Source organism: Coregonus lavaretus (genome assembly GCF_964263955.1).
Source record: "Coregonus lavaretus genome assembly, chromosome: 23".
Classification (NCBI taxonomy): Eukaryota; Metazoa; Chordata; class Actinopteri; order Salmoniformes; family Salmonidae; genus Coregonus; species Coregonus lavaretus.
The window spans coordinates 41,177,915-41,203,378 of NC_140010.1; the positions used below are offsets into that span (position 1 = coordinate 41,177,915).

Here is a 25,464-nt window from a genome sequence, read left to right on the forward strand (position 1 = left end):
GAAACCGTTCATTTTTGTGCTCAGTTTTATTAGGCACGATCTTGTGTTTACTAAGGGTGTTTTCACACTTGGTCTCTTTCAGAATTGTTTTGTGAACTCAGTGCGGTTCGCTTAATTTGTTGTGCAGTCTGAACACTCCAAAGGAACTCAGACCCCTCAAATGAGCCCCCGAAGCGAACCGAACTGAAACCATCTCAAGAGGTGGTCTGAGTTTGGTTCGCTTGAATTTCGCGGTCCGGTGTGCTGTTTTTGGATATTGATTAGTGATTGTCAAGGATGCACAGAAATTGTAAAATATGTGTGGAGTTTTGGACTGACACGATGTTCAGATCATTTGTTTGCAATAGGCTAAGAGCGCTTTGTAAGCTGTTTATTCGATTGCGGGGTTTGAATAATGTGAGAAGACAACTTATTTTGTGAGAATCACAACATAGGTTACAAAACCAAGGTCGTTGCTTTCCGGGATCCTTGGGACGTCCCAACCCTGACGTTACCCCATTGACGTTGACATTTAAAATGGTTAAGGTAAGGGTTAAGGTAAGGGTTAAGGTTAGGGTTAAGGTTAGGATTTAGGGTAGGGATGTCGCAAGGATTCTGGATAGCTCTAACCACAAAATCAATGCTAGCTCTTAAAGGGGCAGTAGCCTGCTTTGGGTGTAGAATGTTCAATTACAGCATTATTTAATCTGCAGTATTCTTATGCTATTTATTCTGTTACCAATAATATTTACATGTTAATATCTTCTGATTATAATTATAATGTCTCATCTTTTAACTAAATGCAATCTATTAGCTTCCAAAATTTAAGTCGGTATATCTAGCTGGCCGATAACATGAACTGATGGAATGGCTTATCTGGCACTTTGTAAAAACCCGGAGTGCATTGAGTGAATGTTGGAAAAAGATCTTGGTTCCTTTCTAAACATAGCAATGTGAATGCAAAAAGGACTCGAACCACAAAACAGGGGAAGTGAACTGGCAAAAGAGTTGAGTCCTCATTCAAAGGCAAGGGCAGTGTGAATACAAAGAGTTCTATTGTTTTTTACCCCAAAGTTCACTTTAAAGAGGACTGAGATCGGTTATTTTAAAGAGGACTATATGTGAAAACAACCTAATTTATTTACAACACCCCTCATTTTCTCTCTATCTGACACACACCCCTTGTAATTATGCTGTACAAAGAAATGTGAGCGCTGTTTACAACAGGCTTTTTTGCAAACAGCCATGCCTCACTCCGCAAGGCAATTAAACTGGCAAAACATCAGTATAGAGACAAAGTGGAGTCGCAATTCAACGGCTCAGACACGAGACTACTCCTGAGTGGCGCAGTGGTCTAAGGCACTGCATCGCAGTGCTAACTGTGCCACTAGAGATCCTGGTTCGAATCCAGGCTCTGTCGCAGCCGGCCGCGACCGGGAGACTCATGGGCGGCGCACAATTGGCCAAGCGTCGTCCAGGGTAGGGGAGGGAATGGCCGGCAGGGATGTAGCTCAGTTGATAGAGCATGGCGTTTGCAATGCCAGGGTTGTGGGTTCGATTCCCACGGGGGGCCAGTATAAAAAAATATGTATTCACTAACTGTAAGTCGCTCTGGATAAGAGCGTCTGCTAAATGACTAAAATGTAAATGTAAAATGTAGCAGGGTCTACAGACAATCACAGACTACAAAAAAGATAACCAGCCACGTCGCCGACACCGACGTCTCGCTTCCAGACAAGCTAAACACCTTCTTCGCCCGCTTTGAGGATAACACAGTGCCACTGACGAGGCCCGCTACCAAGGACTGTGGCCTCTCCTTCTCCATGGCCGACGTGATTAAGACATTTAAGCATGATAACCCCCGCAAGGCTGCCGGCCCAGACGGCATCCCTAGCCGCGTCCTCAGAGCATGCGCAGACCAGCTGGCTGGTGTGTTCATGGACATATTCAATCTCTCCTTTTCCCAGTCTGTTGTTCCCACATGCTTCAAGATGGCCACCATTGTTCCTGTACCCAAGAAAGCAAAGGTAACTGAACTAAATGACTATCGCCCTGTAGCACTCACCTCTGTCATCATGAAGTGCTTTGAGAGACCAGTCAAGGATCATATCACCTCTACCTTACCTGTCACCCCAGACCCACTTCAATATGCTTACCGCCCCAATAGATCCACAGACGATGCAATTGCCATCACACTGCACACTGCCCTATCCCATCTGGACAAGAGGAATACCTATGTAAGAATGCTGTTCATTGACTATAGCTCAGCATCAACACCATAGTACCCTCCAAGCTCATCATTAAGCTTTAGACCCTGGGTCTGAACCTCGCCCTGTGCAACTGGGTCCTGGACTTCCTGACGGGCCGCCCCCAGGTGGTGAAGGTAGGAAACAACATCTCCACTTCGCTGATCCTCATCACTGGGGCCCCACAAGGGTGCATGCTCAGCCCCCTCCTGTACTCCCTGTTCACCCATGACTGCGTGGCCAAGCACGCCTCCAACTCAATCATCAAGTTTGCAGACGACACAACAGTAGTAGGCTTGATTACCAACAATGACGAGACCGCCTACAGGGAGGAGGTGAGGGCTCTGGGAGTGTGGTGCCAGGAAAATAACCCCTCACTCAACATCAACAAAACAAAGGAGATGATCGTGGACTTCAGGAAACAGCAGAGGGTGCACCCCCCCCCTATCCACATCGACGGGACCGCAGTGGAGAAGGTAGAAAGCTTCAAGTTCCTTGGCGTACACATCACTGACAAACTGAAATGGTCCACCCACGCAGACAGTGTGGTGAAGAAGGCGCAACAGAGCCTCTTCAAACTCAGGAGGCTGAAGAAATTTGGCTTATCACCTAAAACCCTCACAAACTTTTACAGATGCACAATTGAGAGCATCCTGTCGGGCTGTATCACCGCCTGGTACGGCAACTGCACCACCCACAACCGCAGGGCTCTCCAGAGGGTGGTGCGGTCTGCCGAACGCATTACCGGGGGCAAACTACCCGCCCTCAAAGACACATACAGCACCCGATGTCACAGGAAGGCCAAAAATATCATCAAGGACATCAACCACCCGAGCCACTGCCTGTTCACCACACTATCATCCAGAAGGCGAGGTCAGTACAGGTGCATCAAAGCTGGGACCGAGAGAATGAAAAACAGCTTCTATCTCAAGGCCATCAGACTGTTAAATAGCCATCACTAGCACATTAGAGGCTGCTGCTGCCTATTGAAATCACTGGCCACTTTAAGAAATTGAACATTAGTCACTTTAATAATGTTTACATATCTTGCACTACTCATCTCATATGTATATACTGCATTCTATTCTATAATATTCTTCTGTATCTTAGTCCATGCCGCTCTGTCATTGCTTGTCCATATATGTATATATTCTTAAATCCCATTCCTTACTAGTTTTGTGTGTATTGGGTATATGTTGTGAAATTGTTAGATATTACTGCACTGTCGGAGCTAGAAGCACAAGCATTTCGCTACACCCACTATAACATCTGCTAAACACGTGTATGTGACAAATACAATTTGATTTGATTTGAATCTAATGGTATGCTTAGGCTACTCATCACATTGGGAATTGTATTTTATTGTTAGTCTGCATAGATCTCCCTAAAAACATTTTTCTTTCGATCAGCACTCAAAACAACTTCCCACGGCTATGGTTGCATTCCAATTATTTTCCCTTCACCCAGAAGTGTCCACTCATTCACTCCCTTTCACACAGTTAAAAGCATTGGATTGGTGCAACCATGTCCGGAGGGAGTTTCCACCATATTCCTTACCTCAGTCCATTCCTTTTAAATCCATAAAGGGAAGTGTGTGAGTGCACACTTCGGGAGAAGGGTAGAGAATCGGACCGCAGCCCTAGAACATAGTCAGCTGAAATGTCTTGGAAGGGATCATTTGCTAAAAGTGGTTCATTATACTGTTTCCTACCTAGGCTGTTGTTGATCGATCGAGAAAGTCTTTAAGTGCATTTTCGGGTTGTTTAATCACTCTCAACAGCCTCTGGTTAACATTAGTATTCTCCAACTAGAAACTCGTATGTTATATATTCTTTCCCTTGTCTCTTAGAACAACAGGATGAGGACCTCGCATCCTGGATCAATAGAGAACGGTTCCTTAATTACCTCCCGATTGACAGCTACACCTTGTATGCAATGGGAGATACAGGTATGTTACACTCTCTCATGCACACACAAATACACACACACACACACCCAGGTACGTAGGCACGCACACACACACACACACACACACACACACACACACACACACACACACACACACACACACACACACACACACTGCAAACATGGTAGAGGATGTGCTTTACCAGTAAATAACTTTGAATTAGAAGTATTCAATAGAATAGATGTCTCTGTGTGTCACAAGGGGGAAAGCAGTGAGTGTACAAACTAGTGCATTACATTGTTATTAATTCGTACAGTGTGGCTTTAATGATTCAAGCAGAAATAAAAGCCTCTGTGATTGAAGGTTATGAAGTGAAGGTAAATGTGTTTTTTTTTCCCGTGTTTGGAAATGTTTTGGTGTTTTATGTGTTCTTCACCGTGGCTTTAATGAGTCAAGCAGAAATAAAAGCCTCTGTGAATGATGGTTATGAAGTGAAGGTAAATGTGTTTTTTTCTTCCCGTGTTTGGAAATGTTTTGGTGTATTATGTATGTTCTTCACCATAGGCAAACTGGTGGCTCTGGCTATAGTGGATGAGAGAAACCCTACTGAGGAGAGCATCCGGTATGAGTATCTCTTTTATCCCATTATAATGTAAGGGGTGGTTCACCTGAATTACACATTTACCTCATATCTGTGCTACAATTCAAGTTACACATATAGATCTCAAGTTTCCATTAGTTCATCCTTACAAATCAACTGTTGTTCATGAGATCAATATTGCCCTCAAAACATATTAACATCCTATTCTTATTAATCAAATATTCCTCCCTACTCAGTTATAAGACCATGGTGGAAAGAGTGGCCACTGAATACAAGGACCTCTATAGCAAGTGAGTTTGTTTGAAACAGAGCGAAACGGGGAGGTACTATCTGAACTTGTCCAATAAGAAATTCTTGTTTTTGTTTTATTTTGCAATAAGTCTTGTACCGTAATGAACTTGATCCTGGTGTCTTCTCAGAGAATTCCAGTTTGGTCACATGGACGGAAACGAGTACATCAATGGCCTCATCATGGAGTGAGTCATTTCTCTTTTCTGCCCTTCTATAAATGTCAGAAGTAGCCTGAGTTTTTGCACAAATCCGCGATTGACAACAATGCATAATATATATATACGCGAGTTAAGTGTGGTTAGAATCTTTGTTTCGGACAATGATGGTTCTCCAGGACCAGGCCTGCCTAGTAGTGCCTTCAGTACACAGCACAGTGGCAACCCGTCGTTCAGTACAGGTGGGGCAGAGCCATAGATTTACAGTAGAAGTGCCCATCCAAGAAGGCTCAAGGTCATTGGCCACAGATAAAATTATGTCAAATCAGGTTATTTCTCCTGAAGCTTTGATTGGACTGATCGTGTCAACATCAGACTTTTAAAATCTTAGCTACAGTGAGGGAAAAAAGTATTTGATCCCCTGCTGATTTTGTACGTTTGCCCACTGACAAAGAAATTATCAGTCTATAATTTTAATGGTAGGTTTATTTGAACAGTGAGAGACAGAATAACAACAAAAAAATCCAGAAAAACACATGTCAAAAATGTTATAAATTGATTTGCATTTTAATGAGGGAAATAAGTATTTGACCCCCTCTCAATCAGAATGATTTCTGGCTCCCAGGTGTCTTTTATACAGGTAACAAGCTGAGATTAGGAGCACACTCTTAAAGGGAGTGCTCCTAATCTCAGCTTGTTACCTGTAAAAAAGACACCTGTCCACAGAAGCAATCAATCAATCAGATTCCAAACTCTCCACCATCGCCAAGACCAAAGAGCTCTCCAATGATGTCAGGGGCAAGATTGTAGCCCTACACACGGCTGGAATGGGCTACAAGACCATCGCCAAGCAGCTTGGTGAGAAGGTGACAACAGTTTGTGCGATTATTCGCAAATGGAAGAAACACAAAATAACTGTCAATCTCCCTCGGCCTGGGGCTCCATGCAAGATCTCACCTCGTGGAGTTGCAATAATCATGAGAACGATGAGGAATCAGCCCAGAACTACACGGGAGGAACTTGTCAATGATCTCAAGGCAGCTGGGACCATAGTCACCAAGAAAACAATTGGTAACACACTACGCCGTGAAGGACTGAAATCCTGCAGCGCCCGCAAGGTCCCCCAGCTCAAGAAAGCACATATACATGCCCGTCTGAAGTTTGCCAATGAACATCTGAATGATTCAGAGGAGAACTGGGTGAAAGTGTTGTGGTCAGATGAGACCAAAATCGAGCTCTTTGGCATCAACTCAACTCGCTCTTTGGAGGAGGAATGCTGCCTATGACCCCAAGAACACCATCCCCACCGTCAAACATGGAGGTGGAAACATTATGCTTTGGGGGTGTTTTTCTGCTAAGGGGACAGGACAACTTCACCGCATCAAAGGGCCGTCAAATCTTGGGTGAGAACCTCCTTTCCTCAGCCAGGGCATTGAAAATGGGTCGTGGATGGGTATTCCAGCATGACAATGACACAAAACACACGGCCAAGGCAACAAAGGAGTGGCTCAAGAAGAAGCACATTAAGGTCCTGGAGTGGCCTAGCAAGTCTCCAGACCTTAATCCCATAGAAAATCTGTGGAGGGAGCTGAAGGTTCGAGTTGCCAAACGTCAGCCTCAAAACCTTAATGACTTGGAGAAGATCTGCAAAGAGGAGTGGGACAAAATCCCTCCTGAGATGTGTGCAAACCTGGTGGCCAACTACAAGAAACATCTGACCTCTGTGATTGCCAACAAGGCTTTTGCCACCAAGTACTAAGTCATGTTTTGCAGAGGGGTCAAATACTTATTTCCCTCATTAAAATGCAAATCAATTTATAACATTTTTGACATGCGTTTTTCTGGATTTTTTTGTTTGTTATTCTGTCTCTCACTGTTCAAATAAACCTACCATTAAAATTATAGACTGATCATTTCTTTGTCAGTGGGCAAACGTACAAAATCAGCAGGGGATCAAATCCCTCACTGTAGCTAGCTAGAAAAGCAGTCGTAATCATGAATCACGTTGACAATCTACTGGCAAATCCTTTTCAATCTTTGTCATATAAAGAGAAATTAGAGATAAAACAATCTCGGTGCTCATTGGCCATTGGACATAAACATTACAAAACAGGTTGGAAATCGCAAATTCAACAATGAGTGGTTTGGAAGGAAGCAGTGGCTAACTGCAAGCGTCGCAAAGCAATCACTATTTTGCTTCCCCTGCCTGCTATTCAGTGGAGAGGGTGGGTGGTACATGTCTGGGTTTAAGGATTTAAAACATCTGTCTGATAGGGTCTCAAAACATGAGAATTGTTCATCACATGTAGACAACACTGTTAAACTGGGATTGCTGGGGAAACCAAACATTGTGGCTAGACACCGCATATAGACGAGTAATCGACCTTCACAACCAACAAACGGAGGAGAATAAATACGTGCTTGCCAGAATTATGGCATGCATTAAATTATGTGGCTGAAGGAATAGGCATATAGCAGTGCATTCGGAAAGAATTCAGACCCCTTGACTTTTTCCACATTTTGTTACGTTACAGCCTTATTCTAAAATGGATTAAATGGTCCCCCCCCTCATAAATCTACACACAATACCCCATAATGACAAAGCAAAAACAGGTTTTTAGATTTTTTTGCAAATGTATAAAAATAAAAAACTGAAATATTACATTTACATAAGTATTCAGACCCTTTACTCAGTACTTTGTTGAAGCACCTTTGGCAGCGATTACAGCCGCGAGTTTTATTGGGTATGATGCTACAAGCTTGGCACACCTGTATTTGGGGAGTTTCTCCCATTCTTCTCTGCAGATCCTCTCAAGCTCTGTCAGGTTGGCTGGGGAGTGTCGCTGCACAGTTATTTTCAGGTCTCTCCAGAGATGTTAGATCGGGTTCAAGTCCGGGCTCTGGCTGGGCCACTCCAGGACATTCAGAAACTTGTCCCGAAGCCACTCTTGCGTTGTCTTGGCTGTGTGCTTAGGTGAACCTTCGCCCCAGTCTAAGGTCCTGAGCGCTCTTGATAGGTTTTCATCAAGGATCTCTCTGCACTTTGCTCTGTTAATCTTTCTCTCGATCCTGACTAATCTCCCAGTCCCTGCCACTGAAAAACATCCCCACAGCATGATGCTGCCACCACCATGCTTCACCGTAGGGATGGTGCCAGGTTTCCTCCAGACGTGACGCTTGGCATTCAGGCCAAAGAGTTCAATCTTGATTTCATCAGACCAGAGAATCTTGTTTCTCATGGTCTGAGAGCCTTTTGGTGCCCTTTGGCAAACTCTGAGCGTACTGTCATGTGACTTTTACTGAGGAGGGGCTTCTGTCTGGCCACTCTACCATAAAGGCCTGATCGGTGGAGTGCTGCAGAGATGGTTGTCCTTCTGGAAGGTTCTCCCATCTCCACAGAGGAACTCTGGAGCTCTGTCAGAGTGACCATCGGGTTCTTGGTCACCTCCCTGACCCAGGCCATTCTTCCCCGATTGCTCAGTTTTGCCAGGCTGCCAGCTCTAGGAAGAGTCTTGGTGGTTTCAAACTTCTTCCATTGAAGAATGATGGAGGCCACTGTGTTCTTGGGGACCTTTTGTTAACTCAAAATGACTAGGTTCCAGTTTAACAACGTTTACTTCACTATATTACCACAGTACGTAGTCACCATTTAATTTTTTATTTATTTAACCTTTATTTAACTAGGCAAGTCAGTTAAGAACAAATTCTTATTTACAATGACGGCCTACACCGGCCAAACCCGGACGACGCTGGGCCAATTGTGCGCCGCCCTATGGGACTCCCAATCACGGCCGGTTGTGATACAGCCTGGAATCAAACAGGGGGTCTGTAGAATACCTGGGAAAGGATAAAGTAATCCTTCTACCCCCCCCCCCCCCAAAAAAAACATTGAAAATAAAATGACAAAATATAAAAACATAAAACACATTGTAAAGTGGATATCCAACTGGCTATAAGGTGAATGCACCAATTTGTAAGTCGCTCTGGATAAGAGCGTCTGCTAAATGACGTAAATGTAATGTAAATGTAGTGACGCCTCAAGCACTGAGATGCAGTACCTTAGACCGCTGCGCCACTCGGGAGCCCATCACACTCAGGCCAGGTCCATCTCCAGTGAGCCTACTGCACAGGCATACTAATAACAGAGTGATAGAAACGTAAAAACAGAAATATAGAGATACTTAAAACATGAACTTAACAATCTCCCACTTTTCTTTAAAGACAAATAAAACATCAACAAAATAATTACAAATGGGTTGTGTGACAAAGTTTTTATTTTTATTATTCAAGCTGCCACTTTCCATTAATGAGTGCCTTTAGGAGCACAAGACCGGATGCTCCCTTTTTAGTCAGACAGTCAGCAAGTTGTTCCTTTGTGGCCGACCAGGAAAACCGCTTTGAGGTGTGGAATCACAGTTGTAGCAAAGGTCTGTGAGCCACCCCAGATGAAGTCATTAACATGACAGGCAAGTCCTCCAGTCACATTGTAGTATTGATCAAGCCAACAGAAGACTGCAGGATCCACTTGTGACATTTTTCCACCTGTACTCAGCATTGACTTTATTGTACCAGTAGAGTGATGCATCTGCTCTTAGCTTCAGGCGGAGGTCGGACGTGAATGTCCCTTGACAGCTTTGTTCCCTGCAAAAATGCAGATTTGATGTCTATGGAATTAAGTTTCCATTTTTTCTGTCAGATCACTGTAAGCAACAATCTGAGTGACTCTGAGGCGCATATCGGTGAGTCATTTGGAAGTTCATTAGCAGTCAGCTCCTCAAAACCTCTAGCCACAAGACATGCTTTTGGCACTATTCCAGTTAAGGATTCTTTAAGGGTACACACCCACCTTGTTGAGACACATTTTTGGCCGATGTCTTAGACTTCCTCAAACATTTTTCCGGCAATTACTGAGCTCATCTAGTTTAGCTGAGTCAAATGACACGTCCTTATTTTCAAGTACATCATCATTTTGAATGTCATTCTGTTTTTATATTGGTTCAATTCTGAGATTATCTACAAGTGACAGGTCAGCTAACCCTGTTGTACCAGAAAGTGTAGCTGGTTCAGAGTACTGCAAGTTGTACCAGTTCTGGTGTTTTCCTTTGGCTTTTCCTGCTCGTCCAATGACTGTTGCTGTGTGTGGAAAACCACTTTCTCTGTTCATGTATTTAACAGTTTGTCCAGTTTTCAGATTGGAGCAACCATGTTGTCTTAACACATGTGGCTGTTGTTGAACATTTTCCTCATTTGAACCCTCAACAGTATTACCTGTGTCATGGTTGAAGGTCTCTGCTCTATTTCCTGTGTCAGTTTCAGTGTCCATATCATTGGATGCGACATCTGGTAGGTGTGTGTCTGTTAATGTGTCCTTTTTGTCATTTGCAGTAGGAGGCTGATTCTCAGCAACAGCTCCTACATCTTGTTGATCATTTACTTTCCCCAATCTTGAGTGATGCACCCTGACAATGGTGCCTCCGTGCCTCACAAATATCACCACACCATCTTGGCCAATGACTACTCCCGGTCCTTTCCACTCTTGACAGTCAACTCGTTTGTAGTACACTTTGTTTCCAGTCTCATACTTCTCATCGGTGGGTTGAAGCTGTTTACGCAGAGCCCTGCGAATTCTCTCTGAACACTCTGCTTCAGTGAACGCTTTAATCGCTGCATGTAGTGCTGAAAGGTGCTGTCCCACCTGTGCACTCACACTGGTCCATTCTAGTGCTGGTGGCTTGTCAACCAGTACAGAGGGAAGATTAGGGTTCTGGCGAACTCTAGTTGGTATGGGCTGTAACCATGAACATTGTGCATTGAGTTTTTTGCCATCAAAGCCCAATCTAGAGCTGTTTTCCCGTCACATCCATTGTCTTGTTTCACTTTCAGCATAATCTCTGTGAGTGTTTGATTATGTCTCTCCAGAAGTCCATTGTCTTTACTTCCATGTTGAATTTCCCAGCCATTTCTCTTATTTCTCCTCCAATTTCTGGGGCGGGCCATGCACACTTATCCAGGAATGAATGAAGTGCTTGACGATTTCACTGGGTTTCTTTGTAGGTTAGGTTAGGTTTGCTGTATTTCTGGCATGTCTCACAACTGTTAACTATCTGCTGTAGAATGGAAATACTCTCATCATCATTATTCCCAGAACTGCTGAGTCATTTCTGAAGTCTGTCAACTGTAGCATGTCCAAACTGTTTGTGAAGTTTTAACACTACTTTGTGTTTTTCCTCTGAGGTCATGTTCTCTGTGACTGTCAGAATCTCCATGTGCTCTGTGTTCGTCAGAATCTAATTTGTACATGGACTCTGTGTGATGTCTTTGTCTAAAATGTTTACACAATAGTGGCCTGAGGTAGTAAGTTCAAGGGTCACTGGTTGTTTAAACATCACTGCCTTGTCATTTTTTATGTCTAGTGCAGCCCCTGCCTTCTTGAGGGAAGCTTTGCTCCCCTGTAGCTCAGTTGGTAGGGCATGGCGCTTGCAACGCCAGGGTTGTGGGTTCGTTTCCCACGGGGGGCCAGTATGAAAATGTATGCACTCACTAACTGTAAGTCGCTCTGGATAAGAGCGTCTGCTAAATGACTGAAATGTAAAATGTAAATAGTAAGGGGATATCTGCAGGGACCATATCTGTTTCAATGTGACACTTAGTCTGACCAATTTTTGCTGGTATCTTGACTCTCTTGGTAGAATAGACGACTCTCCCATCTCCAAATTTGAAATCACTGTTGCTTGGTGTCAATCATATTTTGTACTTCTTTCATATTTAGTTCACTGACATAGCTATCAAGCCATTTTGCACCACACACTGTGTGTATACATGAAGTAACAATCACAGCAGATCCTAAGGATTCAACTATAAAGATCTCAGAAGCAGATTAGTTTGAAAACTGTGTAATGTTACACTGCTCCATCTCTGTGTTTACAGTTTCCTCTATTAGTTTAACTTGTTTATCTTTATGAGGACAGTCTTTAACCCAATGGTAAGTGCTTTGACAAATAGCAGATTTTGATCTCCTTCCACATCTGTCCTGTGGATTCGTGCTGGTCAATGGCGCCCTCGTCTGGTTGTCTTGAGAACGTGACTTGTTGGCACCTTTTCTCTGCTGCTCAGTGTAATATTTACATTTTAGTCATTTAGCAGATGCTCTTATCCAGAGCGACTTACAGTTAGTGAGTGCATACATTTTCATACCGGCCCCCCGTGGGAAACGAACCCACAACCCTGGTTTTGCAAGCGCCATGCTCTACCAACTGAGCTACACGGGCCTCATATGCCACGTCACTCACTTGCATTCCATCTGTTATTGGCGGGACAGACGTCTTTTCACCAAAAATCATTTTTAGTTCCGACTTCATTGACGCAAAAGTCAGCACAGTACAAGCAGTCAAAGCCAACTGATTCTCCCTACCATCCAGACAGGCAGTATCTAGCAACTTGAAAGCTAACACTTGCGCATCCTATTGTACTTCTGTTCAAAATCAATTATGTAGTCTGTCATTGCAACTGAAATGTCTCTAGTAACACTGTCAAAGTTTGAATACGCCTCGTAGGCACGATCTTTCTCTTCTTTAAGAAACACAGAATCCAGTGCTCTGATCAAAGTTCTCATACCGTCATCCTTGTTCAAATCCTCCATGGATATTTCCAGTACTGTATCTCTCGCTCTCCCCTTGAGCGATAATACCACCGCGAGTGCTTGCTTTTTCTCGTACATATTAGTAACCCGTGTCCAGATTCCAAGTTCATTTTGCCAACCTTCATACGACCTCTTCTCGTCGAAGCGAGGTGGCACATTGTAGTTATTAGCCATCCTCTGCTACCAATGTTAACTCAAAATGACACAACGACTAGGTTCCAGTTTAACAACGTTTACTTCACCATATTACCACAGTACATAGTCGCCATCACACTCAGGCCAGGTCAATCTCCAGTGAGACTTCTGCACAGGTGTTCCAATAACAGAGTGATAGCAACGTAAAAACAGAAATATATGGATAGTTAAAACATGAACTTAACACCTTCAATGCTGCAGACATTTTTTGGTAGGAAGAGTCATGGTGCTTCCAAACTTTTTCCATTTAAGAATGATGGAGGCCATTGTGTTCTTGGGGACCTTCAATGCTGCAGAAATGTTTTGGTACCCTTCCCCAAATCTGTGCCTGAACACAATCCTGTCTCGGAGCTCTACGGACAATTCCTTCGACCTCATGGCTTGGTTTTTGCTCTGACATGCATTGCCAACAGTGGGCTCCTTATATAGACAGGTGTGTGCCTTTCCAAATCATGTCCAATCAATTGAATTTACCACAGGTGGACTCCAATCAAGTTGTAGAAACATCTCTAGGATGATTAATGGAAACAGGATGCACATGAGCTCAATTTCAAGTCTCATAGCAAAGGGTCTGAATACTTATGTAAATAACGTATTTCTGTTTTTTATTTTTAGTACATTTGCAAAAATGTCTAAAAACCTGTTTTCGCTTTGTCATTATATGGTATTGTGTGTAGATTGATGATAATTGTTATTTATTTGCCAGTGATAGTCTCTTCCAATTCAACATTTTTTGTTCAACAAAAAGTTCAGGAATGTACCCATGTAATTCCAGTTCATATTGCGAGGGTTGTTTTGTTTGCCCAATGCGTTTGTGCGTCAGTATATTGTCAATACAAGTGGATCCTCGTAATTTTATTTTACTTCCTTTTCAGACCACATAATAAAATACTTCAAATGGTAGGCTAACTGCTGAGTCCGTGTCTCACTCGCTCTCTCTCGCTCTCTCTGTGGTCACTTAAAGAAGAGAAAAGTTAAGGTCTCAACATCTTGCTGATTTTATCTGAACTAACATCTATCTGAATTTCTGTCGCTGTCCATTTCGAAGGTGCTGAACAAATAGTCCTACCTCGTCGCAGCTCATTTGCTTGCACTTGCTTATGGTTAGAGCTACTTGTGTTAATGACATAAGAACAAACATTATGAATTTACTGAACATAAATGTAATAATGTTGGTGTATGGTTCAAAAGTCAAAACTCGTGTCGGCATTTGTCGTTATTGAGGGAGAATGCGGTTCTTATCGAGTTACACAAATCCACAAGGAGTCAGTAGAAACCATAATTATTTAAGCAAGTCAGCCATATCAGCTATGGTTTTTAAAAAGGCAGTAATGAGGCTGAATGAACTGTTTCGCTGCCAGACAAGGCTCCGCTGATTGCCAGGTGTAGTGGTGGTAAGGATTCACTCCATGGTGCTGAAAAGAAAGCTCTGCTGTTGGGCTCTGCTGTCAGCTTTATGTAGGCCCTAACCTTTATAGTGCATTTAATGAATTGTTAATTGTTGTGTTGTGTAGTGGCGTTGCTGACGTGCATCTAAAAAAAATTGGTTGAGTTGCCCCCACCAAGATTTACATGCTAAAATTGCCACTGACACAGTGTGTTGACAACTAAACCTAAACCCTATGTGTGTGTGTTGCCAGGGAAGTGGCCATGCCCTCTATTATTGTGCTCAACGTGTCTAACGATGGATATTTCCTGCCGCCCAACAAAGTGGAGACAAAGGAACAGCTGGTGAAGTTCATCGATGGTGTGTCGAAGGGCCGGATTAAGGTCAGTCTGACTAAACCTAAGTCTGACCTGGGATCAAATTGTATTTGAAATCTTTACCTGTGCTTGATTAAGCTTGCCCAGTACAATATAAACATTAGAATAGTCCCAAAGTGTAAACCCTGTCAAATACAGAGAACCATGTTCAAATATGATACATTTGATGCAATACGTAGTGTCTAGCGAAACATTGTATATTACCCAATAACATTTGTATATGCCATGTCTTGCTTGAAAATAGCCAACATTAATAATCTTGTTTCAATCAGTCCCAGGGAGGGAATGGATACTATCAATGCTTTATAAGGATTGTGTTCAACACCAAAACGACTGTTACAGTAAGTCACAGAACATTGGCACGAGGCTTTTCACTTTGACATAATTACATTTTTATCAGTGCCGTTGTATAATGGATAATTATTTTGTATCTCAAAGTACGGCTTTGCCTTAGCCTCTGTGCCCTGACCACAATATCAATCTACACCCTCCTCCCTCCCTCCCTCTCTCTCTCTCTCTCTCTCTCTCTCTCTCTTCTCTTTCTCTCTATCCTTCTCTCTCCCCTCTCTTCCTCAGACTATATTTACCGAAGCGCCCCTTTTGGGCGCCTTCCTCATCGTTGTTTCTGGCGGCGTCGGAAGCGCCATGTGTTACGGCCTATGCATGGTCTGGCGCTCAATGAGAAACACAGAGGACGAGGAACCAATCACTGGGGAGAGGGTGGAGCCAAAGCAGCTCAAAGGTCCTGGGGAAGACAAGAAGACTGAGACGAAAGAGAAGAATCCGGCAGAGAAGAAGGCCGATTAAATATGAAACGGGTAGACGGCTGCCACTTCTGACCCTGAATTCCTTTTTTTTATTGAGCTGCCCTCTTGGCCATGTCTCCCTCATAAAATATGTATTCTGACCTCAATGGGACTTCCTGGATAAATAAAGGTTAAATAAAAAATGAACAAAAATAAACCCCTACCCCGTAGCGCCTCTTGTAGATATGAGAAAATGTGATAGGTTTAAGCAATATGGCAATAACTTTAATTGCCTTCCTATAGGCTGGGTGGTGTTTTCGCCATATTGCTTCAACGTACCCAATGGAGGAGGTGCTAGGGGTCAATTTGCGATTCAGGGTGAGTGGTTAGCCTGAGTATGTTCAGCGATACTTGAATTTCTACATCATGAATCATTTTCTAAGAAATTATTGGGGTTTTGTTGCATCTCTACAAACTATTTTATTTATTTGATTTGGAATTTTGATCATATAGATTTGATTTTAAACGTTTTATTAATGAATTCATATCAATTCAATGTTGTAAAAGACAATTAGTAGGGCCTATATAAACCGGAAATGTCCTCACAGTGGGTTACAGCAGACATTTACAGTGAAAATGTTCTATTTTGTTCCACTGTGGTGTCAGTTTTTTAGCACCATCAATAAACCGAACTAACAATTCTAGAGAGAGAGAACGTTTTTGTATTGTTACCTGTAATGTTCCCGTGATGTTTGTGTCCAGTTTTCTGTTAGTTATGGGAACATTCTATGTATGTTATCAAAAATTCCCGAGAACCTATTTAGCATGTTTTGGCTTTACAGATTAAATATCAAACAGAATAGACCCAGAATGTGATGCCATGTTCTCAGAATATCCTATATTAATGGGCAATTTCACCACTTTGCAAGCTAATTTTCATTATCTCTAGCACAATACCAGCGTCTACATATGTGGAAAAGTTAACAAGTTCTACCCGATCATATCATCAAACAGTGATTTTCAAACACTATGAGATTCGCGGTGACATGGGGAGCACGAAAATACCCTGCCCTGGCTAGAAACTCGTTGCAAGTTTTGAAAACCACAGTTTTTCTTACTTTTAATCCTACCCTGATCATAGAAATCCACAGTTTTCAGTAGACACTGGTATGGTGCTGGAGATAATGAATATGAGGTTGAAAGTGGTGGAATTGCCCTTTAAAGTTCTAGACACATTTCATTGGAACGTTACTGTGTCCAGTTTTCGGAGAGTTAGGACAATATTCCATCAACGTCCCACCACACATGCACAGAACATGTTTGCCATGACTGTTCTCAGAATATAAGATATTAATGTTCTAGACACGTTTCATGGGAACGTTGCAGGAACATTTCTGTATATTTGTCAGGACATCACCTAATGGTTCCAATGAAACGTTCTCCCACCCCAAAAATGATTTCACGCCGTGTTATTGTTGCTGAGCCCATTAAGGCCCTGATTGGTGAACCACTGATCCATTCACAGCTCTTTCTGTTGGCGAGGTTAGGGACACACACTTTTCACCATACATATTTGACAGACTTTGACATACATGATTGCATTGTGTATGTATACAGTAATTATTATTCAACATGTCCTGGGGTCACCTGGGATTTTAACTCACAACCTCTTGGTTCACGGCATTCAGATCTTTCTGCTACGCCACCATGTCTGTGTCAGTTTTCAGTTAACCCCTGTAGGTTTACGCCCTTAGATCGCAATATCTACTAAGCTAACACACAGAATTGTTTTAAGAGGGTCATAAAATGGATAATTTAGTCATTTGATTTTGAATTTTAGGACCCCTGTAGGTATATAAAAAACATCTAATATATATTTACTTCAAAGTGCATTTCAAGAAGACGATGGACTGATGCTCAGCTATATATAATTAATAAATACTGACAATTTATGAGAAGTAGTGGAAATGTGGTCATATACACTGAGTGTACCAAAAACCTTAGAAACACCTTCCTAATAGAGCTGCACCCTCAGAACAGCCTCAATTCATCAGGGTATGGACTCTACAAGATGTCAAAAGCGTTTCACAGGATGCTGGCCCATGTTGTCTCCAATGCTTCCCACAGTTGTGTCAAGTTGGCTGGATGTCCTTTGGGTGGTGGACCATTCTTGAAACAGTTGAAGTCGGAAGTTTACATACACCTTACCCAAATACATTTAAACTCAGTTTTTCACAATTCCTGACATTTAATCCTAGTAAAAAATCCCTGTCTTAGGTCAGATAGGATCACCACTTTATTTTAAGAATGTGAAATGTCATTATAATAGTAGAGAGAATGATTTATTTCAGCTTTTATTTCTTTCATCACATTCCCAGTGGGTCAGAAGTTTACATACATTCAATTAGTATTTGGTAGCATTGCCTTTAAATTGTTTAACTTCGGTCAAATGTTTCGGGTAGCCTTCCACAAGCTTCCCCCAATAAGTTTGGGTGAATTTTGGCCCATTCCTCCTGACAGAGCTGGTGTAACTGAGTCAGGTTTGTAGGCCTCCTTGCTCGGACACATTTTTTCAGTTCTGCCCACAAATGTTCTATAGGATTGTGGTCAGGGCTTTGTGATGGCCACTCCAATACCTTGACTTTGTTGTCCTTAAGCCATTTTGCCACAACTTTGGAAGTATGCTTGAGGTCATTGTCCATTTGGAAGACCCATTTGTTGCTTCAATATATCCACATAATTTTCCTTCCTCATGATGCCATCTATTTTGTGAAGTGCACCAGTCCCTCCTGCAGCAAAGCACCCCCACAGCATGATGCTGCCACCTCCGTGCTTCACGGTTGGGATGGTGTTCTTCGGCTTGCAAGGTATCCCCTTTTTCCTCCAAACATAACGATGGTCATTATGGCCAAACAGTTATGTTTTTGTTTCATCAGACCAGAGGACATTTCTCAGAAAAGTACGATCTTTGTTCCCATGTGCAGATGCAAACCGTAGTCTGTTTTTTTTATGGCGGTTTTTGAGCAGTTGCTTCTTCCTTGCTGAGCGGCCTTTCAGGTTATGTCGATATAGGACTCGTTTTACTATGGATATAGTGTCACGATCGTCAGGGAGAGAAGTAGACCAATGCGCAGCGTGATGAACGAACATGTTACTTTATTTAATTAAGGCACGAAACAAAACAACAAACGACTCGTAACGTCCTTGGTAACAATGACCAACACGGAACAAAAACCCACAAACACAAAGTGAAAAACAGACAGTTAAATATGGCTCCCAATCAGAGACAACCAGCCAACAGCTGACACTCGTTGCCTCTGATTGGGAGTCACTAAGGCAAACATAGAAAACAACAAACCAGAACCCCCAACATAGAAATAAACCACATAGAATGAACACACCCTGGCTCAACATATAGAGTCCCAGAGCCAGGGTGTGACAGTACCCCCCCCTAAAGGCGCGGACTGCGACCGCGCCTCAACCAGAGAAAAATAGGGGAGGGCTGGGTGGGCACTCCTCCTCGGCGGCGGTTCTGGCTCCGCTCTATCGCGGCCTCCTGCTGCCCCGACGTCGTGAGCCCCCCCCCTAAAAATTTTCCTCTCACCTCTTCCCTTCACTTGTGGACTTCAATGCACAACACATCAGCTGTATGTGACCAGGCGAAAAAACCTTTCCAAGCCAAACTGCTACACACAGCCTACATCGTTGTCATCATATTAGCTAAAGTAACGTCATAGTCAGCATAGCTAATAGAACTAACGCGTTAGTAAACCGGCTACAATCATGCAGTAACGTTACAGTGTACAGTCAGTAAGCAGTTACACCGGTGGGCCCCGGTGGCAATAAATTAGTAATACCAAAATCTTACCTTGACTTGGATGAGTTCCAGTGTTGTGTTGGAAAGTCATAGCCAGCTAGCTAACATAGCATCCCTCTGTTTGAGCAGAGTGTTTCAGTAGGCTAAACTAGCTAGCTGCATTTGCTAGCTAAGTAATTGAAACTGAAAGTGAAAAAAAAATGACGAATTCTCTCTCTCTCTCTATTTCTCTCTTGCTTCTCCATCATTTTGGAATACATTTATTTGTTCAGAACTGTTCAGCTATTGTCTTTCTCTCTCTTTGAGTCAACTACTCACCACAGTTTATACACTGCGGTGCTAGCTAGCTGTAGCTTATGTTTTCAGTAATAGATTAATTCTCTGATCCTTTGATTTGGTGGACAACATGTCAGTTCATGCTGCAAGAGCTCTGATAGGCTGGAGGACGTCCTCCGGAAGTCATCATAATTACTGTGCAAGTCTATGAAAGGGGATGAGAACCATGAGCCTCCTAGGTTTTGTATTGAAGTCAATGTACCCAGAGGAGGACGGAAGCTAGCTGTCCGGCCACACCATGGTGCTACCCTACAGAGTGCTGTTGAGGCTACTGTAGACCTTCTTTGCAAAATAGTGTGTTTTAATCAATTATTTGGTGACATGATTATATTTAGTATAGTTTTATCTAAAAAGGATAACTTTTTAATGTTTTACAATTGACATTTTTATGGAATTCACTGAGGAGGATGGTCCTCCCCTTCCTCCTCTGAGGAGCCTCCACTGGTGCAGACCAATTCACCAATTGAAGACAATACAATTGCAGTACTATTTGTACAGTACGTTGCTTCAATCAATGATATCACAACAATTCAAAAGGGGATAATAATAATAATAATAATGTGACTTTAAAAAGAATTGAACATAAATACTTTTCAGAAAGGGATACCTTTGTAGTTTGAGTTGGATTGTATTGGTAAGATGTTTTAGACGTCTTTCTCAAAGGTGTAGGCTGAGGCTCACAGCTTGAGTGCAGGTAGCTCTGTGGAACTATATAATAATAATAATAATAATAATATGCCATTTAGCAGACGCTTTTATCCAAAGCGACTTACAGTCATGCGTGCATACATCTTTACGTATGGGTGGTCCCGGGGACCGAACCCACTACCCTGGCGTTTCAAGCGCCATGCTCTACCAACTGAGCTACAGAGGACCACATAAATGCATAATGCAGCTACAGTATCAACCCCTGCTTCTTTCTTCAAATTCGGAATGCAATTAAAGGTGAAATATGCAGCATTAAACTTAGGATAGCAGCTAATTAAAGCAGTGTATATGTCTTTCCATGGTAAAGCCTCAGTAACTTGTAGCACGAGGCAGTTGGGAGAAGTAAAGACATAGTCCACTACCTGTTGAGCGCTGCACGTGTTTGCCAGCAAAGTTTGGACACACCTACTCATTCAAGGGTTTTTCTTTATTTCTACAATTTTTTACATTGTAGAATAGTAGTGAAGACATCAAAACTATGTAATAACACATATGGAATCATGTAGTAACCAAAAAAGTGTTAAACAAATAAAAATATGTTTTATATTTGAGATTCTTCAAATAGCCAACCTTTGCCTTGATGACAGCTTTGCACAATCCTGGCAGATTGTCAGAGCTCTGTCAGAGTGACCATCGGGTTCTTGGTCACCTCCCTGACCAAGGCCCTTCTCCCCCGAATGCTCAGTTTTGCCGGGCGGACAGCTCTAGGAAGAGTCATGGTGCTTCCAAACTTTTTCCATTTAAGAATGATGGAGGCCATTGTGTTCTTGGGGACCTTCAATGCTGCAGAAATGTTTTGGTACCCTTCCCCAGATCTGTGCCTCGACACAATCCTGTCTCGGAGCTCTACGGACAATTCCTTCGACCTAATGGCTTGGTTTCTGCTTTGACATGCACTGTCAACTGTGGGACCTTATATAGACAGGTGTGTGCCTTTCCAAATCATGTCTAATCAATTGAATTTACCACAGGTGGACTCCAAACAAGTTGTAGAAACATCTCAAGGATGATCAATGGAAACAGGATGCACCTGAGCTCAATTTCGAGTCTCATAGCAAAGGGTCTGAATACTTATGCAAATAAGGTATTTCTGTTTTTTATTTGTAATAAATTTGCTAACATTTCTAAAAACCTTTTTTTGCTTTGTCATTATGGGGTATTGTGTGTAGACTGACGATATATATATATATTTTTAATCCATTTTATAATAAGGCTGTAACGTAACAAAATGTGGAAAAAGTCAAGGGGTCTGAATACTTTCCAAATGCACTGTAAAAGACTAAAAACACCAGGAAATCAGCTCCAAGTTATTTTAATTTTGGAAATCTGTTCCCAAGTATTCCCACGCATAATAGAGAGACATGTGATCATATACAAACGTAAGCAAGGTTTGAAATGATTGTTTTAGTAAAATATTCTTGTGGCCAATTTGCAGTCTACAAATTATTTGTAATTATGTTCCGACCACCCCACCATCCGCTCAAGAAAAAAATCGGCCCGCGGCTGAATCTAGTTGATGATCCCTATTCTAGTGTATTCACGCCAGACATGGATTCAATTAAGAATTCCATAAAATGTATTTGATCATTTACTGTGACAAGTATACTACATCAGACTACATTATGGTTATCCCCCCTTCCCAAACTACACAAAAATCATGTTCTGCCCATCACTTTCCCACTGTTTCTTTCCCAGAGGACAGATCCATCAAAAGTGTCTGTATAACTTACACAAACGGCAGTGGATGAAGACAGATCCATACTCCATTTTACAGAATCAATCCCATTCTGTGGATAAGGGTAACGTCCTGGCGTCTAGATAGAGATTCTCTCTCTGTCTCTCACACACTCCTATCTATGCTTATGTGATTTCTGTCCACTTGCAGATTTGAGAGATTTGATAGAGAAACATTTATATTGGGCTCACTTAATTTCAAACCAGTTAAATGGGATATTCAGATTAACTGGTTAAGTCTAGCGAAAATGGGACCTGGAACTGGAATCATATTGGTTTCATACAGCATAATTAATATTTAAAGATGAAATTCTTGAACGGCACTTGCTTTAATGAATATGGTGGAATACAACTGTTACCACCCTGTGACATTGACCTACTACCCACGTCTTGTCACCATATTCAAACATTCTGATCATTAGCTGAATTTTTTACACTTCTGGTGTCCTCTAGGTAATGTAGTCAAGTCTAACCCTAACCCAACACACTAAACTGTCGAACAAGGGGGAGATTGAACACAACCTCAATCTAAGGGGTTTTCACAAATGGGACTCTACTAAGTATTACTCAAGAACACTGCACACAGTTATTAGGAAGACAATTGCCCTCTATGTGGCCTGCCTCTGTCTGCGCATTTCCCCCTACCACATTCACATTTGAAAAGGGGGTTATCCGTCCCTCCCTGTATCCGTTCCCTACACCCAAATCTGGTCCTCAGGACATGGCTTACCTCTCACCCGATAATCACAACAGCACTGACCCCCAGAGACTCAAATGTAATTCACCCCAAACCAACTTCAATTACCTGCTTGTCAGGATTAACACCTTGTGGGGCTAAGGGAAAAAAGGAGGTGAAACTGTACATGAATTTGAACTCGTGGTGCGAAAATGGGAGAAAACAGTACAATAGATCCAAAATCCCCATCTTCATAAAATGTACATGAAAAGTAGGAAGTATTTTATCAGTGTTGATTACTACTTCTTTTCGAGCTCAATTCCTGGGAATATCAGTCCCTAAGATGTCCCTGAGTTGATTGATATCTAGTGAATTTTTAAATAAACTTTGATTGAAGGCTGTGCTTTGGTAAGAACATTACACCAAGAGCCTCACATCTCTTAGTGAGGTAGCTAGGTGTTGTATAAGGTCACTAATAATATTGTTGCTTCTAAATGTTATACACTTATTACATTTACATTTTAGTCATTTAGCAGATGCTTTTATCCAGAGCGACTTAGAACAATGCTAATAATCTTATGCAGTGGGAAAATAGAGAGTCCTATTATACATTATCACTAACTGTTATGACTGTTATAAGTGTTATATTGTTGCTTATACATGCGCCTATGAACAAAGGTTGTCTCTGTGTCTATGACTCCCAACATGAGTGGCCCGTGGAAAATAATAGATCATATAGATCAATGGGGACAGAAACAAATGATATGTCATTATGTTTAAGTTGGTGGATACATCTTCTAAACCTCCAGGGATAGAGTAAAAGAGGCAATTGGATTATTAAAATGCAAGGCATGTCTTGATACTTAGTCATTACTTTCGGTAGCAGCTTGTGGCAACATGTGGTCTTTTGACATTTCACATGTGAAAATATTAATTTACATGTGAAAAGACAAGATGATAATTTCGCATGGCTTTTCTATAGCGAACACGCATGCACACACTCACACAGACCAGAAAAAGCTCAGTCCCTTTGTGACATAGATTTATTAAAGAAATTACACCTTTCGTTAGAGAAACCATAATATCCTTTCTGCCATTGTGCGACTACGACCCATGTCAAAGCCTTACATCTCTGAACTATAATGCCAGAGGTCCATACAGTTGCCATTGGTAACATCAAAACCTACTTATTATATTATCCGACTGAATTTCATGCAAGACAATTAAGTAAAAAGGAAAGAACCACAGGCCATCGTTAACGCCATCCCATTCTCCTTCTTTTTCTCTTGCTTTCTTTCATTCTTCTGTCCTTCTTTCCCTCCTTCTCCTTCTCCTTCTAACCATTTATTTTTCTCTCCCCCTTCAGCCTTGTTCTTTTATTCTCTCTCTCTCTCTCTTAGTCAAAACATATAGATTAAATGGTTGTAAAGATGGGGAGAGGTCTGTCCGTAATAAAGAGATGCTCTGCTTTTTTGACACCACACACAAAGCAAGTCCTGCAGGCTCTAGTTTTATCTTATCTTAATTATTGTCCAGTCATGTGGTCAAGTGCTGCAAAGAAAGACCTAGTTAAGCTGCAGCTGGACCAGAACAGAGTGGCACGTCTTGCTCTTCATTATAATCAGAGGGTTAATATTAATACTATGCATGCCAGTCTCTCTTGGGTAAGAGTTGAGGAAAGACTGACTGCGTCAATTCCAAATTGTTTGCATAGTTAATTTACACACAGTACTGACACACACACTTACCCCACCAGACATGCCACCAGGGGTCTTTTCACAGTCCCCTGGTCCAGAACAAATTCAAGGAAACTTACATTATTATACAGAGCCATGAGGGCATGGAGCTCCCTTCCATCTTATATAGCGCAAGTGAACAGCAAACCTGGTTTCAAAAAACAAATAAAGCAACACCTCACGGCACAACGCCTCTCCCCCATGTGACCTACTTGTTGAGTGTATGTACTGAAATGTATTTGTAACTGATAGATGCACACACACATACACACTACATGTTAGTGTTTTTAAATGTACATAAATTGTAAAGTCTTTTGTCTGTAATGTATTTTTCGTTATGTGTCGGACCCCAGTAAGACTAGCTGTCACCATTGGCGTCGGCTAATGGGGATCCTAATAAATCAGATCAAATGTCTCTCTCTCACACACACACTCTTTTATTCTCCCCATCCTTCTTTCTCTCCTTCAGACCTGTTCTCTTATTTGTTATCTTATGTCCATGCTGTCTCTCCCTCCCTCTTTCACAGTACCGAACTGTCTGTTCATTGGTACAACTCAAGACATGCAATCAGAGGTCTCTTCACAGTCCCCAGGTCCAGAACAGAGGCTGGGAAACACACAGTATTAAATAGAGCCACGACTACATGGAACTCTCTGCCACCCCAGGTAACTCAAGCTAGCAATAAACACAGATAAAATAACTGCACAACGGGGACTGTGAAGAGACACAGCAATTTTTATATATTTTGTATTGTAATTTGCACTGTGTTATGTATTGTATTATGTAGGTGGGTGGCCTTGCACGAATCATGGACTTGTGTGAGCCGGAACGGCTCAAAGGGCAGGAGCCATCTCCTGTTTCTGAAGCATGAGGCAGAGGCAGGAGATTATGTAGTATTATGTAGTGTTATGTATATTATGTTATTATATTA

At 42.1% G+C, this 25,464-nt stretch overlaps 1 protein-coding gene across 1 annotated transcript in view; it reads left to right on the forward strand.

Annotated features, from left to right (window-relative positions):
• Nucleotides 1–15,586, forward strand: part of tmx3a (thioredoxin related transmembrane protein 3a) — a gene marked incomplete at both ends in the record, with an annotated part of 33,094 nt that extends 17,508 nt beyond the window's left edge. Inside the window, 7 exons of the mRNA XM_084139608.1 lie at nucleotides 4,075–4,173; nucleotides 4,699–4,756; nucleotides 4,972–5,025; nucleotides 5,155–5,211; nucleotides 14,656–14,785; nucleotides 15,052–15,120; nucleotides 15,356–15,586. Of these exons, the coding sequence (XP_083995734.1) occupies nucleotides 4,075–4,173; nucleotides 4,699–4,756; nucleotides 4,972–5,025; nucleotides 5,155–5,211; nucleotides 14,656–14,785; nucleotides 15,052–15,120; nucleotides 15,356–15,586 (698 nt within the window). The remainder of the gene's footprint in view (nucleotides 1–4,074; nucleotides 4,174–4,698; nucleotides 4,757–4,971; nucleotides 5,026–5,154; nucleotides 5,212–14,655; nucleotides 14,786–15,051; nucleotides 15,121–15,355) is intronic.
• Nucleotides 15,587–25,464: the final 9,878 nt, after the last annotated feature.